Consider the following 18,359-nt stretch of genomic DNA (forward strand, 5'->3'; position numbering starts at 1 on the left):
AATGTTGCATTTCCCTGCCTTTTTAGCTCCTTTGGAGAAGACTGATAAAAGGAAGGGTCAACAGAATGTGAAGCTGCCATCCCTCTGCAGAAAAAGTCAATCCATTTCTGTATGAAATCCGCAAAATATTCTCTTGCCCCGGCCTGTCCTTCTCTAATGCTCTACAGAAGTGGAGCTTCTCCCACATATTTTCAATAAAAGTGGCTGCATGGCATGAGTGACCAGCTCCAAGCAGATTCCAGCAAAGCACTTCCCCCGGAATCTTAGTAAATGATCTCTGCTAGTGATTAACTAGCTGAATTATTAATACAGCGTGTCACCACCCACCAAAAGGAGTTGAGAAAGGCATTGCTGACTAGGTTCAGAGAAAACTAAAATGAACTCCAACCTCCTCCATCATAGGGTTGTTGTGAAATTCAAGTCAGTTAATAATGCCTGTAAAGTCCCTTGCATTACTGCCTGCCAGAGAAGGATTCACCGAAGTGCATGCCCTTCCCCCTTCCAGCCTGAAGGCTGTCAGTCTAATCTCTGTCCTCCAGGAATTTTACAAAGAAACGGGCAAAACTAAAATGGGCAAAAGGCTTTAAATCCCAAATCACACTTGGAACACTTTACAAGGCCTGATAATTTCATTTCAAAACTTTCTGGCTGACTTGCTTGCTTCATAAGCTTATTATTGAAAATAGAAGTCAGTGCAAATTCCAACGCCAGTCTTCACTGCTGGAGGAAAGAGCAAAGGTGTTGACTGATTCTTATCCTAGGCACTCGACCACTTTTCCAGTCGCAGGATCCCCAGCAAGCCACTCGACCTCTCCAAAGGGCAACTGCTTCATCTGTAAAAATCAGCTCTAGCAGTATCTCCCCTTTGGCATTATACCTATTTGGTGGCGCTCAAAAGCATTCTTTTCCTAGCCTCTTTCCAGTTGGCATTTGGAGAACGACATCCTGGGCGTAGTGTGGTATTTGTGTTTTATTAGCTTTCAGGGTTTAGGCAGCTAGAGATCTAGAATGAGAGAAACTGAGGCAAAAAAGGATATTTACACTCTAATTCTCAGATGCACACTTTATCATTTGATGGAACTATTCACTGAAAGATTATAATTAATAATAACTGGATTTCACAGCTGAGGCCAGCAGAACCGCAAACATCCAATTTAAGGCAAAATCATAATTAAAGGTTCTTCAACCATCAATGGCCCTAGGAAAATTAAACCAAAAATCAAGACGGCTTATTTCCCTCATGGGATTGAAAGCACCCAGTATTTTTAATGTTTTGACCCAAGAAGTATATTTTAATTTCCCAGCCAGCCCCTGGGAGTCATGCATTCACCCAATGCCTATGATCAGATCTTCCAAAGCAATGATTTACTAGGATGAGTGGAGCCCATCATCCCTTCTGCCTAGGTATTGGAGTTACTCTCTCCAAATGGATTTAAGCAAGAAGCCCACTAAACAAAAGACTCAGGTAAGGTGGTAACACCCTTGGAAATACCTTAAAAAAATCTCAGCCTGCTAGAAGTTCTTCCCTATAATCACAGTATGTGCAGTTGCTTCAAAAGACAACACTCCGTATTTAATCAAAATGTCCATCAAGGCCAAGATGACAGCAAGACAAACGCAATGTAAGAACTAACGTATTCGGCCATTCTTCCCCAGAAACCTATGGAGGCCAAATTGACCAAAACAGCTACTTTGGGCAAGTGTCTAATGAAATCCACCGTGTGGCTGACAAGCATTATCTGCCACTTCCTGTTAGCGGTTGCAAACTCCACAACAATGTGGGTCATTTGTGGGGAAGAGGCTACTAGTAGAAGTTCTATTCACCACATTTAATGAAGGTGCTGCGCCCACAGCCACTAACCAGAGAAGCTCACAATTTCTCAATGTGACCCAAAGGTTATGACAAACCACAAGGACAGCAGATCAAGCCCACGGTACAAAAAAGGTCACTAACAGAGCAACCCGTTACTGCTGCCTGATGTGAGTGACAAAGGCCTAGTTCAAGTCCCTCTTCCCATGACACGGTGTCTTCCTCTCCTCTAAATTCACAGAGCGGCGTATCTATTTCAGGATGTCCAAACTTTTCACCACCAAAGATGCCTACCACTTCCTTCTTGACCCTCTGTGACGTCAGGAAGATGTCTTCATTTACCAAGGAAACTGTACTTTAAATCACTTCTCTCCTTTTTTTAATCAAAGCATAGAAAGTGGTAAGCCCATCTCCTTATTAGTGGAAATAAACAGCAAGATCAGAGTGAGTGGACAGGTGTCCTTCCACATTCAAATCATAGCACAGAATGCCAGTGCTTGGACTAGTCGAGGCAGAGGCTGATGCTCTGAGTTAGTCTAGACTAGCTGCACACTGGTAAATGTGTTACAGTACAGGTTAGCTATTTTTGAAGTGCTGAAAAGAGCATAAAATGCCCCATAATTGTCCTAATACACCTTTACAGGTCCAGAGAGCCCAGGGTGAGAATCCTAAGTCTAACTCATTTTGGACAAATTATCACGTGTCACCCATGTGAGAGCCAGCACGGAGGGGTGCAGACAAAGGGGGCTTCAGAAGCCTCGGAGAACAAAAGCAGTAGAGCCCAGTGGTGAAGGATGGCCCAAAGGGTCAGACGGCTTAGGTCTGCACCCCAATATTGCAAAAGTCACTTGCCACAGAACCTCTGAGAAGTGATTTTTTAACTCTCTGAACCTTATTTCTATAAAACGGAGATAAGAGTAATAAGGACTCCACAGACTCAGTGGGGGGACGAAATGAGAGAATGAGTGCACCCTGCTCCAACCAGGGAGAGGCACAGAGTGGGTACTTGATAAATGTCAGCAACTGCCATTATTTTGGCAGGCCTGAGTCTCAGCCCAGCCCCCACAAACATTACCTGTGTGAACCTGGGCAAATCATTTACCCTCTCTGAGTTGCAAAACCAGGTGACTGACATCTACCTTATTCTGTTATTGGAAAGATGAAGCAAGACAGTGTCTAATGCTCCTGATAATAAAGATGTCTTTTCCTCACCCTTTTGTCATATTGGTGGTTTCATTTTTTAAGCACTTACAGTTTAATTTTTAGAATACATCCAACGTGATGCTTCTACTAATTCCTAAAGATGTGTGTCTGGGTTAACAGTCTTTACCATCTCCGGCATCTGACACGTGAGTCCAAAAGATACACGGTAATTCTGAGACTTCTGAGTTGATCATTATGTACACAGCCATACATCTAGCAGGGAAAAGGTTAAATGATCAACCTCATCAGAAACTACAGTTCTACTGCATGGTCTTAAAAAATACTGCAAAACAGATCCTAGGAATATGAAGGTCTTAATATTAGGATCTGTACTTTCAACTGTTTTCGAGAGACTCTGAAGATCTGAGGCTTGTTTTCACTTTGCTGAGGCAGAAATCTGCTTGTGACATCCCCAGGTCTGTGGAAGTATGTTACTCAGCGGGTGAGCGGGTCTAGCTGACCACCCAGCATCTTTTTCTCAGTCAGCTTCATTGTTCTCTGCTCACTCATCTTAAACCCAGTGACAGTAGTGAACTGATTAAAAACTTTGCTTCTTTGTGGAAAATGGCTCAAAGAACAAAGTGACAGTAGAGTGGTTTCATGAATATGTTAATTCCAAAGGTCTTTGGTAAAACTTTTGTGTTTTCTCCTTACATATTTTAATTAATCTTAGGCTATTTCTAAAATGGCGCAGCCACTGTGCAAAACAGTTTGGCAGTTTCCTCAAGAAGTTAAACACAGAGTTACCACGTGATCTGGCAATTCCACTCCTAGGCATAGATACCCAAGAGAACTGAAAATGTGTGCACACATAAAAAACCTATACATGGATGTTCACAGCAGCATTATTCATAATGGCCAGAAAGTGGAAAACACCAGATGTCTGTCAACTGGTAAGTGTATAAAATAAATGTGGTATGCCCATACAAGGGAATATTATCTGGCAATAAAAGTCAATGAAGTACTAATACATGCTCAACAAACACACCGTACATACGTGATACAGTATGGATGAACCTCACAAACAATATCTCGAGTGAAAGAAGCCATTCACAAAGACCACATATTCTATGATTTCACTTACATGAAATGTGGACAATAGGCAATAGGCAAATGTACAGACCCAAAGAGTTGATCAGTGGTTGCCATGGGACGGCGGGACCAGAGGGTAAATGGAGACTGACTGCCAACAGGTTTGAGTTTCTTTTTGCAGCGATGAAAATGTTCTAAAATTGATAATGGGGATGGTTGCCCAACTCTGTAGAATATACCGAAAGCCTGTGAACTGTACATTTTATATATGTAATACATATGTATGTAATGTTTATATAATTCAGGTATTATATCTCAACAACACTGTTTTAAAAATACCATTACAACCCAAGAAAAACTGTTTCTCTAAACCAGGAGGATTTCCAATGGCCCATTTATTTTAAGGGGCGTTTGAGGAACTAAGAAATTCCAGAGTGGGGGAAGAAAGAGAACTTATAGCTTCATCTGCCTAGTAAGGCTATGACCATGAAGCATTTCAGTAATCCTACAAGATGGATGTCATTAAGCCTTCTATAAACACTGCACTGAAAGCGTTTGTGAGGGAATGGCAGCACCACCGTTCAGAGGCTCCCACCTAGGAGATCAGGAGCTACCTGTCATCCCCCTTACGCACTCTTCTCTTCTCTGTCTCCGGTGCTTACGGTCCAGCTCTGCCTCCCTGTTACTGGTCTCCCTCCTCTCTCCCATTTCCCTCTCCTCAAACCCTGCACAGCTAAAACACAACTCAGAGCAGATTAATTCTCTCTTCAAAACTATTCATGAATATGTTAATTCCAAATATTGTCTATAAAACTTTTCATTTTTTTCCTTACCTATTTTAACTAATGTCACGCGATTTCTAAAATATGGTGCAGCCGCTATGGAAAAACCATTTGGCAGTTCCTCAAAAAGTGAAACACGGAGTTACCCTATGACCTAGCAATTCCACGCCTAGGTATATATGGTGTTCGGTTTCTATATGACATTTTCCATAATAAAAAGGAAAACGAAAACAAAAATAAAATTTCATTGGCTCAGCTGGTCCTCCAAAATACAGTTCAAGTTCCTCGGCTGCCTGCCTTTTACAGCCCCCCCTTCGTAACCTGGCTCCAACTATCTCTCTCCAGCCTCATCTCCAACATCCCCCTTCCGTCGCCCAATACAAACACACAATGCTATACCACACTGCGGCCTCGCACACTCACCCTTCCCAGACTCGTTCACGTGCACCCTGCTCAGCACCTGTTGCCCCCTTTGCTGGATTACCCTCTCCCCTCTCTTGGCACGTGAGCTAGGATTTCTCTTGTAGGACCCAGCACCATGCCCTCAGTCTTCACTCGCCTGCTAAAGCTCCTCCTCTACCACCCCACATCAGCAACACTTAGCTTGTTTAATTCCCCAAGTCTGTTTCCCACTCACCAGCCTGAGAATTCGTAAATGTCAAGAAACCCTGGGGGGCCCAGCACACAGTAGGTGCTCCAGAAACAACCACAGAAGACAGGATGGATACTTGAAAGACAGGTACAAACCTAGACTTAAACAGGCTCTCTAGAAATTACACTGATTGATACCGCAAACTCATTTGGGGGCCTGATATAAAGAAACCATCAATGAGAACTGCTTCCTTCGTGTCAATATAATTATGTGTATTATGTGCTTTGGGGGTACATAAACAGGAACCAAAGCATACTGCTTATTATGACAAGGCGCTTATACTGATTTGCATTTCTCTGCAAAACTCTCGAGGCATATAATTTTGTTAATTTGTTACAAACCTCAAAAACACACTCACCACCAATATTCTGATTGCAACGTATACTTTCAAAGCACATAGAAATCAACAAGTTCCTTTCAAAAGTTTCCAACTGGATCCTATGTGTGTTGTTTGGTTTGGTTTTAAATTGGGGAATTTTAATGCAGATTCTGATTTATAAAACTGGATCTAAAAGAAGGATAGTTCCACAAGGATGTTTGAGAACCTGACCTAGCTTTCTTTTCACTGTTGGCCCCACCAATTAATGCCTGACCTTGAGAAAATTATTTAATCTGAGACTCCGTTTCCTCCTTGGTCAAACGAGAAGAGTTTCTACCTCAAGAGGCTTTTAAAAAGCAAAAACTTCGAAAACTTGGGTTTCTCTTTCTTCTCTCCTGTGATACATCATTTGCAAAAGCAGGTGCCTATTCAAGCTCAAATCAGTCAGCAGTGATCTTGGGTAATAAGCACTTTCTAGAACAAGTGCCAGTTGGAAGAACAGTGGCATCCCAAAACTCCCCCGTCCTTCAGATTTTCCTCATGTCTCTCTGGCCTCACTCAACTATTACCCGAGGAATCAGGATTAAAAGTTAACCTGTTTGTCTTGTTCCCTTTTCTTTTTTTTTTTTTTTTTTTTTTTAAGATTTTATTTATTGGGCGCCTGGGTGGCTCAGTCGGTTAAGCGACTGCCTTCGGCTCAGGTCATGATCCTGGAGTCCCGGGATCGAGTCCCGCATCGGGCTCCCTGCTCAGCGGGGAGTCTGCTTCTCCCTCTGACCCTCTTCCCTCTCGTGCTCTCTGTCTCTCATTCTCTCTCTCTCAAATAAATAAAATCTTAAAAAAAAAAGATTTTATTTATTTATTTGTCAGAGAGAGTAGAAAGCAAGCACAAGCAGGGGGAGCGGGAGAGGGAGAGGGAGAAGCAGGCTCCCCCTGAGCAGGGAGCCCAATGTGGGGCTCGATCCCAGGACCCCGGGATCATGACCCGAGCCGAAGGCAAACGTTTAACCGACTGAGCCACCCAGGTGTCCCATCTTGTTCCTTTTTTTAAGGAACACAGACAAGAGAAAGAAGAGAGGACCTTCTCCCGCCGGAGAACCGGACCTCCCAGACAATACCAATCTCAAACTGACAATAAACACTACCAGAAAAGCAAAATGGTATAAAGGCAAGACATGGGTTGTAGGCCCTGATCTTTCAGCCTCACCGGACCCCTGCAGCCTCTCATACTCACCCTTCCCAGACTCGTTCACGTGTGCCCTGCTCAGCACCTGGAGAACCGGACCTCCCGGACATTTCTCTTGTAGGACCCCACCACCCAGTGCAGGCCTCGGGCTCGTCTTGTCACGTTGAGAGCACAGAGTAGGGTGTGGTGACAAAGGTGACAGGGGCTGCCACCACCTGTGGAGCGCCCAACACCACGTACCATACCTGGCATAGCCCTCACACCTCCACGACGCCCGTACTATCCGACTTTACAACGCAGAAAACGGGGGCCTCAGAGACACTCAGTGACTTGTCTAAGGCAATAGACAATAACAGCAGGCAAGCCCCCATCTGTCAGACTCAAAAGCCCGTGCTCCCCCACTCCCACCTCCTGCCCTGGCCTGCCCCAAGAGGCCTGGGTTTCTGACGGAAATAAAAAATGACCTTGATGTTGTTGATAATGACAACTCCGAGAGCTACTGTCAAATCTTGAAGATGCCATGAATCTAGGCAGTGAAGAACTGTTCTAACAGCATTTTCGTTATTTACGCTGTCCACAGCAACACACTCTGAGCTGTTTTGCAATTATTTATCTATACCTAGCTCCTCACTGCCCAACGAGGTCCTCAAGACTCATATTTGTGTCAGGGCGCCTGGGTTGCTCAGTGGGTTCAGCGTCCGACTCTTGATTTCAACTCAGGTCATGATCTCAGGGTCGTGAGGTCAAGCCCCATGTAGGGCTCTGCACTTGGCGCGAAGTCCGCTTGAGATTCACTCTCTCCCTCTCCCTCTGCCACTCCCCCCGCCCCGTGCTTATGCGCTCGCTCACTCTCTCTCAAATAAATAAATCTTAAAAAAAAAAAAAGACTCCTATTTGTGTCCTAGATTAGGCCCTGTAAAACATCGTACACATTCCAACTCAATAAAATTGAAATTAATAAAATGGAAGGAACTAGAAAAGAGCGAGTCTTCGCTGCATTAACTGCATTGAAAAATGGGCAGCAAGACAGATTAAAGGTGACAAGAGCCCTGGAAAACTGAAGACTACTGACCAGCTGGGGCCCATGGGCAAGTCCCTGAACCGCCCTGAGCTATGAAACGAGTCTGGTACCTATACCACATGGCTGGCCTGAATAATCAACATGGTAACAAATACAGCTACTCCCTCCCTTTCTCCAGAAATGTGGACATGGCCCTAGATGACGAGCATTTTGATCGCTTTCAATCCCGACTGTTCTCTTCAGTTAGATTTTTCCCGGGGCTGTCAAAAGACACAGAGAAGAGTTGACCCTAAGACAGACCATTTGTCCCAATTCCCTCCCAGCTCTCCTAAGGTGTGTCTGTCCTTCTCTTAAGATGATATGGCCAAGTCCCTTCCAAAGGGGAAGAAGAAAGCAACCACCAGAGACTACCGAGGTCCCTGCATTGTGACTTTCCCAGATGGGGTCATCTCTCCTCCACTGCTTTTCTTCGGCTAAACGAAAACATTTGTGTTCCCTCTGCCTGGTTTTTGCTTAGGATTCTCTTCACAATTGCTCCCCCACCCCCCCCCATATATTTCCGGAAACTTTGCTGCCAAATAAATGAGCAGATTTCACAGCACCACTGAGGAGTAAGAACACTGGGAAGGGAGAGAAAATACTACTATTACCATGAGTAATAATAGCAACATGAGACCTGATAATCACGATAGAGTGCTCTTCTAACTTCCCAAAGCGCTTTCAGAGTCACGACTTCACCACAGCTTCACCATATCAGGGTGTCGCCGGGTCTCTTGCTTCTTTTCCAGATGAGGACACCTTTCCGCCTGGAAAGGTGAAATACTTTTCGCCCAAGTCGCACCCAGATTGGAGGGAACCCAAAGCTGGTATTGTTTCCACACGACTTTGCCAAGCTAACTTTGATCTTTTTAAGGGCTCTATTCCGAATCTCGTTTATTCATTTCACTTTTCACTCAGACACAAACTTCAATATCTCAAAAGAAAATATTTACAGAGTTAACACCTCATTTTTCCAAAGTGGTCACTAGGCCGGCAACTTCCACTACACAGAGCTCAGTTTAGGACCCAGAAAAAAATAAAAATCCCAGCCTCTCAACAATTAGGAGACACCACCACGTCCCTACACTAAAAAAAAAATCACCGGAGACCTTCAGGCCTGCACCCAGAGGTAATTTTTCCTTTTGAACGAATTCTAACAAGTTTCATTATCTTTGCTGAAAAGATAGGTGTGCTGGCCACAAATGAAAAAAACCTAACAATGTGAAAAGTGCCAGAACATTCAGTCCAGGGACAAAAAGCCCCAGACGTAGCCAACTGCCCTTAAGACACCAGCTGTTAAACAACACAGCTGATTCTCTGATTGGCTGATGAGAATCACCAGAAGCTTTTAAAAAATACAGACTCCCAGGCCCTGGCCCAAAGCCTGCTGAATTTGAATCTCCTGAGAAGGAGCCTGAGAATCTCTATTTCTCACCAGATGGGTCTCCTTACTAGGTGAGTCCGTGAGATGTTGATGTTGTAGACATTCCCCCAAATGAGTGATTATTCCTCCAATAATGTATACTGGTTGAACTGACCACTCGGTAGGGTGTTTCCATAAATATAACTGCCTACATAGAGAAGTCCTTGACTATGACTACGGTCTCATTAGCAACATGCTTTGACCAACTGGGCTTGCCAGCCCAGACAACTGCACAGGAAGGGGAAAGAAAGAATCCAAAACTGACGGGAAATCAAAAAGGGCTCAAAGTGAAAAAGGCCACCAACTCTGGCCTTAACAGTCTCCCACAAAGACAGCTATACCCTCATGGTGTATCTCTTAAGTATGCAAGAAAGCTAGGGAAAAAAACCCAAAAAACCAAAAAGCAAAAACAAAAGACCCTAACTGTTCAGGATAATGAGGAAATAGAGGTTTTCAACCATTCTGGAAAAGGCAGCATGGCTTACCTACAAAACAGAGGTTCCCTTCTTTACTTCAACCCATGCAAGATGCTTGGCTGGACAGTTCGCCAGTTGACTAATGAAAATCTGTTTCTATATTCTGTGGTTCACATGGTAGATTAAGTTATCAAAACCTAATGAGTTATTAAAAACACATACTTAGTGAATATAATAAGAGTAACAAAAAAAAAGGGAAAGTTACCTATTGTGCTTGTGACTACAACTGACCCTTGAACACAGATGTGAACCACACAGGTCCACTTACACACAGATTTTTTTTTTCAACACAGGACAGTACTATAAACGCATTCTCTCATCCTTATGATTTTCCTAAGAACATTTTCTTTTCTCTAGCTCACTTTATTGTAAGGACATAGCTTATAAGACATGTAACACACAAAATATGTGATAATTGGTGTTTATGTTAATGGGAAGATTTCTGGTCAACGGGAGACTGTTAGGTTTTTGGGAAGTCCAGTCATATGCATTGTTCAAGGGTCAACTGTCCTATAAATTTCAGGAGGGCAGGTTAAAGGACACATCTGGCCAAGGAAAAATCTAGCTGGTTTCTCAGCGTATTGGGTTAACTTTAGTAACAGTGCTGCTTTTCCCTCCAGAATGAATACCAATATAAGCTAATTGTCAGCATTAAGTCTTTGGTTAAAAAATGTAACAATTCAATCGATGATGAATACTCTAACAGAAGGAATGACGGAATGACTGGGTTTCTACATCACAGTATGTATCTACCAGTACAGAATCCTAAAATTGTTAGTGCTAGAAGAGGTCTGAGAAGATGTTCTAGGCCCTTCCCTCTCTTTGCAATAATGAAGAAACCGAGGCCCGGAAAAGTCAAGTGCATTTCTCCGAAGTTACATAGCATCGAAGCAGCAGTCCAAGGCCAGAACTCCTATTTCTAGGCTCGTCACTGAGGTAATGTACAATGAAGAGCTAAGCAAAATGCATGCATGAGGGAGACATTCAACAAATGGGTCATTCCTCTCAGCGAGAAATCTGTCACAGAACATTGCATGGCAGCTTTATGCATTAGATGTGATCCTGCCCATTTTACCAATGGAACAAAAAAAAAAAAAAAAAAAACCCTGAGATCCATAGAACACCAACTTGTCCACACCACACAACTGGATGGTGGCGTTGGCCAGCCTGGAACCTGAAGCTTCTGGGTCTAAGTCTCTTGTTCCCTTCCCTATACCACACTACCTCTCTTCTAGGATGAAAAGTGAATAATTTAATAATAGCACAAGATGATGTTACATAGCCCATATATGGAACAAGTTCTAGGAATTTTATCTGAACCATTTAACTGAAAATCAAAAAAGGACAAGAACATTCTGGAACCGCTAAATTACACAGCATGGTTGCTGAGCATCCAAATTCTAAATTTTTACCTGTTTGAGCTTCTTTCCCTGTGCTTCATGATACTCCACCCTTTGACTGCATTTCCTGGTGGGGACTGGCACAGGAGTCCGGCCTTTCAGACTAACCCTGACCAAGCACCTGCTTCTTCAAACGTCTCCCACCCCTCCTGGTATAAGTTCAGCTCACCTACCTTCTGGTATCAAAAGCCAAATGAGGAACAGTTTTTGTTTGAACAAAATAACCTTCTCTAAAGAGGGCTCAGCGTACCCTGTGAAGATCAGTTGGCTCAAGAGTTCTGCTCAGTTTTAGGGGCTGCCTTCTCAGCGTTAAGTTTCGAGTCAAAATGAATGGAAATCATCTGTCTTCAACTTACTGGGCAAATATGACATTCTCTTATTTGAAGCGCAGCTTTATGATCTTCACTGTAATATTACTGAGTATTAATTTCATGGTCTCATCTACCTATGATTCTGAGACATGTATGAAGACAACCACAAAGCCTTCGTCCAGGGCTCCAGGTTATAAATCTCCTGCATTTGCCCTTGTGTTTGCCCAAGTTCTTGAGAGATTAAAAAAAAAAAAAAAAAAAACTGTCACATTCAAGATTTCTTCTGATCCTGACAGCCACATAATGAAGTGGCCATTCTGCTCACCGTTTTGCAGATGAACTAACTGAACTCAAAGGATGAAGGGCCTTGAGCGAAGTCCACGCAGAAAAAGCTGGACCTGCCTAAAACTGCCTAGCCCTCCAAGTGCATGGGTTGGAAGGAGGCAATCAGTAAATAGCTGGGATGAGGGACAGGAGAGAGGGAAAGCTGGGGCCCAGACACTCAGCATGGATTTACCAAATCTCTGCATTTTGCTCCAGCCACTAGCTGCTGGTGTTCTTTCTGTGGAACCACGGTCTCATGGGGTAAAAAGGTGCCCTCAAAAATCTGTGAACTACTTAGTCTCGGAACCAGCTCCATATCCAAACAATGCCGTGGAGCAAGACAGCATCACTGACCAGAAGAGTTCAACCACCTCTCTCCACTTGCTTTGGCGCAAATGGGTAACTTGGAAATGTGGAGAGGCAGGGCTTTCTGCAAACAGCTTCAGGTTTTTTGGATAAGAGCCTTGAGTCTGAAAGGGAGACGGACTCCAGTCATGCTCACTGAAAATGAGGCATCGACCCAAATCGACTTCAGGGTTCATCTCAGAACTTCCACATGGTTTTCTCACCTATGAAATGGAGATAATCTCTTCATGAAGGTTACAGCGAAGAGTACACACATTTATATTAAGAGGCTAACAAAGCTTAGAAAGAAAGCTGTTCCTCCCTTCTTGCCTGGGAACAGCCTCCACCGCTCTCCTGTCACCCGGTACACCAGAACCAGTGCTTGGAAAACATAAGGCAGGACATATTATGTAACTGAAAGGAAAACAAAATCAATTTCAGAAAAACTAGGGCACAAAGATTCTTAACTGTATTTATAAAAGCAGTAAGTTGGCAAAGACAGCTGTTCAATGGGCAGTAAACTCCCTTCGGGGTTCTCGGACACCAGATTCTTTTGGCCTTCAAACAAGAGGGGACTTTTGTTTTTTTGCTAAGAATTTCACATTCCAAGAAGGTACGTGAAACAAGCTCAACTGCTCACATATTTCCACTCACATAACACTTATGTAGCACATCAGCTTTTATTTTTTCCAGATACAAGGAGATGAAGCTTGGTATATATTCCTGTGAGAGAATAAACAGAAAACTATGTTTCTCTTTTTTACTATATTAGTGTCCTGTAATCCAGACCATATGATCCATAAACTATATAAAAATTAAACCATACTGACAATCTTAGGCAAAAAGTGAACCAAGAAGAAATCATTTTTTTTAGGGCTGTTGTGTAGGGGATATTAAAATCACATGTTGTGTTATTCATTTTCTTTTGGAAGCCAAATAGAGTTCTCCTGCGCAAATTTCTCAAGTATTTACCTTACAGTTTTTCCTCTTAAAGGCAGGTGAGGCATTAAACTAGTGATGTTGTATTTTGGTCTATGCATAGGGGAGACATGGATAAGTCACTTTGAAAATGACTTTGTTGGCATGTTTGTTTTTTCTTTTTTTAACAGCAGGGCAAATACTCCTTAATAGATAGCTATGTGCCTCAGAATAAAATGCAGGCTCCAGTTATCACCTTTTTTTGGTAAACAAAATCATTTATTCCAACAGACCAACCGTGAGTAAACATAATCAAAAGCTAGGTAGAGAATATTAGCTTTCGGGGGACACAGGGAGAGTTGGGGCAGATGAAGTGAAATGTGCAAACATTCACCTTACTTGCACTGTCAATGCACAACACTGTCTCTGGCTAAACTGCAGCTGATAGGTGTGTCTTCCGGCAAATTCCTTCACACTTCTTTCCCCTTTAATAAGAATGCACCACCTATCGGGACTGCCTTCTGAAATCAGAAGACTGGAAGAGGGGAGGAGAACAATGAAACTCTCCAAAGGCTGTCAGGCGTGTTTCTAGCTTTGCTTTCCTAATCACAAAGTAGGAGGTAGGAGGGTACTCAGCACAGGCTGTCTGGGAAGAGTTTACCTTACCACCAACAAAACACACCAGTAAACACTGGGAAGCCCCAGACAAGTTTACAGCAAACAGTTTCAATGTGTTTAGTGTTCTCCTTGTACTCCCCCAGGACCAGGGAGGGCCTTTTAAAAATTCAACAGCTTGGCAGCGGACTTTAAATACTAATCTTCCCACTGTGCAGGATAATAAGCCTGCGCGGCCCACAGGAAGGCAGGCCCCCCAGTGACAATTCCTTTACATAGCATCTTAAAACGTCCAATTTCTATGAAGAGGTGGGAAGGGAATTTGCCACCTGAACTAGTCACCTCTCTGGCCTTCCACAGAGCACAATTTTACCCACAGCTATCTCCCGGTACCCAAAGGGAACAATTCTTATGTTTTAATAATTCTAAGTATCCCATCTTCCTTTGACTCCCAAACGTACTACGGACAGTCAAGCCACGGGCAGACGGACCTCAGTGAGGACCTTGCTGCAGAAAAGATTCACGAAACACGAGAGAAGTGTAACTCCAGCCCACTAAGTCTCTGGTTTGCACAGTCTGCACGGACAAATCCATTTCAAAGGGGACTTACGTCTCCGTGCAGGAGTTCTATTTTAAGGGAACTGAATTGGGAACACAGATGTTTCTTCAGTTAGCAGAGTTGGCAGAACAGCTCCTGGACCAAATCCGAGTTCTTAATGCAGGAAGGGGCCTTAGGAGAGCATCTAATTCAACCCACTCACTCAACTGATGAGGAAACCGAGGCCCAGGAGGCAAGGAGGTGGCACGCCCAGCAAGTGGCAGAGTAGCAGTGTTCTGATGACAAGTCCTGTGCGCTTTCCATTACACCATGAATCGCTTTAAAAAAAATGACTTCAACCTTGGAACTCCTGTAGATTCATGTCAATAGCTTTCTCCCCGCCCCCGCCAAGTTTATAAATCTCCTCACTCCCCGCTCCATTTTTTTTTTTTTTTTAGTGCCCACCGCTCTTCGGGCTGGGGAATCCAACTAGTTTGGAAAACAGAAATGGACCATCGCCTTAACTTTCTGAGACTGCAGTTAATCGTGGTCCCCAAACGCGATCCTGATCTTGGATTGCTTTCCGGGTGCCTCAGTTTCCTACTCGGTGAAATGGGGCTCCTCACCCAACCCGCACAGAGTCGGGGCGAGGGGTGGTCGAAACTAAGTCGGTGACACCTCCTACCGCCGGCACACAGTAGGCGCCTAACAAGTGATAGCTAAATGGGTGCCCGCATCGAGCCCCCGGGGCGCACCTTCCAGCCCCACCGGGGGAGGGGGGCGCGGACGTGAGGTCGGGGGCTGGGGGGAAAGCCAGGGAAAGGCCAGCTCGAGTCCGGCCGGGCCGAGCCGGCGGCAGCGGAAGGGTTGGGTGTTTACACACAGCCAGCGAGCGAGGAGGCTGCGCGGCTGCAGGCAGGGGCCCCAGGAGATCCATCTTACTCGGATCGGGGGCACCAAGCTCCGCGCGGGCTCGCGGTCACGGTTCCGCCCACAGCCCTGCGCTACGAGGCCGAACCCCACACTTCCGCGGGAGCCTGCCTGAGCCTGCGGCCGGAGGCGGCTTCTAAGGGGCCGGGCTCCAGTGGCCCGGGAGAGCCTGAGCGCGCCCCACGCCCGCTGCCAGGCCGGGAAGTCGGCGGCCCGGGGAAGGGCGGGCTCGGGGCGGCGCGAGGGCTCCGGGACAGGGCTGGCGGGGGGTGGGGAGGCTCGGGGCTGACGGCGCGGGGGCGCGGGGCGGGGGCCCAGGCTCACCCATGAAGAGGCAGAAGAGGTCGAGGCAGATGAGCAGCACCCGCTTACTGCCGCCCTTCCTCGGGTTGTTGTTGAGCGCCGGGCTGCCGCCGTTCTTGCTCTCCGGAGCGATCGCCTTGTCGTACTTGTAGTTTTGCATGGCGCTGGCTGCGGCGCGAGCCTTCGGCCCCGCGAAGACGCCCGGCGGCGGCAGCCACACACCCGCGCGCCCGGCCCGCCTCCCGGCCGCGGCTGCTCGGGGACGCGGAGGGTCGGGCCCCGGCTCGCTGCGCGGCGGCGGCGACGGTGCAGCCCGCCGCGCGCTTCCCACTGCAGCCCGGGCTGTTTTCTGCTCCCCGCTGCTCCTCTGCGCTCCTCTCTCAGCCCCAAACCGTCCGCAGGTCCAGGGGGAGGAGAGCCGGCTGCCGAGCAGACCCTGCTGCAGAGCTGTGCTGCTCGGGGCGCGCTGGGCTGGCGCGTGTCCGGCTGCGCTAGCGGGTGAGTGGGCAGCGCGGGCGCCTGGCCGCCTTCTTCGGCTGCTGCGTACTTAATGAATGGGAGCCGCTCCGAGCCCCGCCGCTCCGCAGCGCCTGCCCCAACTCCAACTTTCCCTCCTCCTCCTCTTCCTCCTCCTGCTGTCGCCGCGGCTGCTGTTGTGGTCGCCTGGGTTTGTTTCTGCACTTTTATCGCACGAGGTCCTTTTAAAAAGAGAGAGAGAGAGGCAGAGGGAAAGAGAGGGACCTCCTTACTTGGCTCTGAAGAGATCCCGAAAGCACAGCCCCTTCCTTAAGCTGCCTAAGACGTAGGATAATTAAGGCCACATTTTCCCCCACCCCCTTCAAAAAAAAAAAAAAAAATCCTAAAAGGAAAAGTTACTCTCAAACCAGAGAATCCGGGAGCCCCTAGCGTTCAGAAACACCAAGTTGTCACAAAAAGAAAACTATAAAATAAAAAGAAACATTTTCTTGCTGGCCTTGGGTCGGGCAAAAGTTGAGGCTGTAGAGCGAACATGCATTTGCATTTCTCCTCCTTTATAGATTTGGGGCTTTCAAGTATTTGTTTCGCTTTGAATCGTATTATCCTGAAAATACTCAGGGAAAAACGCTCAGCACCCGATACTGGGCTGGAGTCTGAGAATTTGAATTTGAGACACGACTCTGGAGCCAGACCTTGTAGATTTGAATTCTGGCTGTGGCTCTGTGCCTCAGTTTCCCTATATGTAAATGGAGATATTAACTGTTTCTCCCAAATACAGTAATTGTGAAGACTGAATTAGTTAATCCATGTAAGCATCTAGAACAGTTCCAGGTACCTACAAGTGCTATATAAGGTTTAGCCGTGACCTTTATGCCGGTTTCTGAGGTGAAGGCGTCCCAAGCCCTCAAGCCTCTCTGCTGCTTCAGCTGGCCTCAAGCCTGCCCATACCACTATTTTAGGGGTTGGGGGGAGCCCAGGACGGCAGGAGCGCTCTCTGGAGGTATCATCTTTAGCTTGAGTTCTGGGGCAATCTAATGCTTTGCTTTAGAAGCTGTAATATTATTTCACTTTATTTTATGTGAGTTCATCTTTCTTCCAGACAGAATGCTAATATAAACATTCCCAGGGCATGGGTCTTCCCCTGTACCTTCTATATGTCTAGCAGAGCACTGGGCACTCAGTGGACGATGAATGGATATTTATTCCAGGTGTCTCTTTTTGTGCATCCAGAAATAGAAATAGTTGTAGGTTTTGATACATTTACACTGACTTGTGATGGGGTTCAGTAACCACTATATCCAGCCACCATCAACCACTTGTCCTTTCTGGAACACTCCTTTAACACTTCACATCCCTGCCCTCCTACTCCCTCTGCTTATGATGCACCTCTATCCCTTCTCTAGCTAGCAAAATGCTTCTCTTGCTCTAGAGTCCCCTGAAATGTCACCTTCTGTCTGAGCCCTTTCTTGACCCTCAGACAGAATTAACTTTACCTTCAACACTTTGTTTATAACACTCTTGTGGCACTTATCACAGTCTGATTTGGCGTTATAGTTAGTAAGACCAGTCAGCTCTGTGGATTATCAGCTCCACAGCATCTCCCCAGTACCCAGCACAGGGTTTGCTGTCTGTTGAATTAAGTTCAGGTCCAGACTGGTCAACAGATGGGGCTGGCAAAGAAAGGCAAAATCGCTGTCTTCTGGAATCTCCAAGACAGTTCTGGAGCTGAGCATCAGATGCCTGTCAGACACCACACTCTCAATTCAAATAGCATCAGGTAAAACTAAGCCAGGATAACTAAGAGAACAAAGTCCTTAGATAGCTTTTTAGCGACAAACACCTCTTGAAATGTTAAAATAGCAGAAACAATACAATGTGATTATTGACATTTTGAAAGGAATTCAGGGATTCCAGTGTCTTTCCCTTGCCCACCCAACCCTCTTTGTAATTATAATCATCCTTGAAGTTCTAAGTCACCAGACCCTATCTTCGGAATTCTAAGCTAAAAGCAAATCCAAGTCTTCTTGAAACTGCGGACCCCTCTCATCTCCCCCCTTCCTTGGGCACCTGTGCCACTCAGGTGGCTGCTTATATTCCTTGATATACTACTCTGTTCTATCATTAGAAGTTTAGCATTTCCTCCCTTTACATTTCCTGTCTGCTTTTCCTTATCTGTGAAATGACTTTTATTAATTTAAGAATAAACATTTTTAAAAGCCAGGCTTTTACCCTAGCTCAATGGTATTACGACTCCT

General features: G+C 45.5%; 1 protein-coding gene across 1 annotated transcript in view; it reads right to left on the reverse strand.

Moving 5' to 3' along the window:
• PLPP3 (phospholipid phosphatase 3) overlaps positions 1-16,418 on the reverse strand; it is an 83,523-nt gene extending 67,105 nt beyond the window's left edge. The window contains exon 1 of the mRNA XM_027606840.2: positions 15,649-16,418. Within this exon, the coding sequence (XP_027462641.1) occupies positions 15,649-15,787 (139 nt within the window). The 5' untranslated portion in view covers positions 15,788-16,418. The remainder of the gene's footprint in view (positions 1-15,648) is intronic.
• Between the last annotated feature and the right edge of the window lie 1,941 nt (positions 16,419-18,359).

This window comes from Zalophus californianus, chromosome 4, assembly GCF_009762305.2.
Source record: "Zalophus californianus isolate mZalCal1 chromosome 4, mZalCal1.pri.v2, whole genome shotgun sequence".
Taxonomy (NCBI): domain Eukaryota; kingdom Metazoa; phylum Chordata; class Mammalia; order Carnivora; family Otariidae; genus Zalophus; species Zalophus californianus.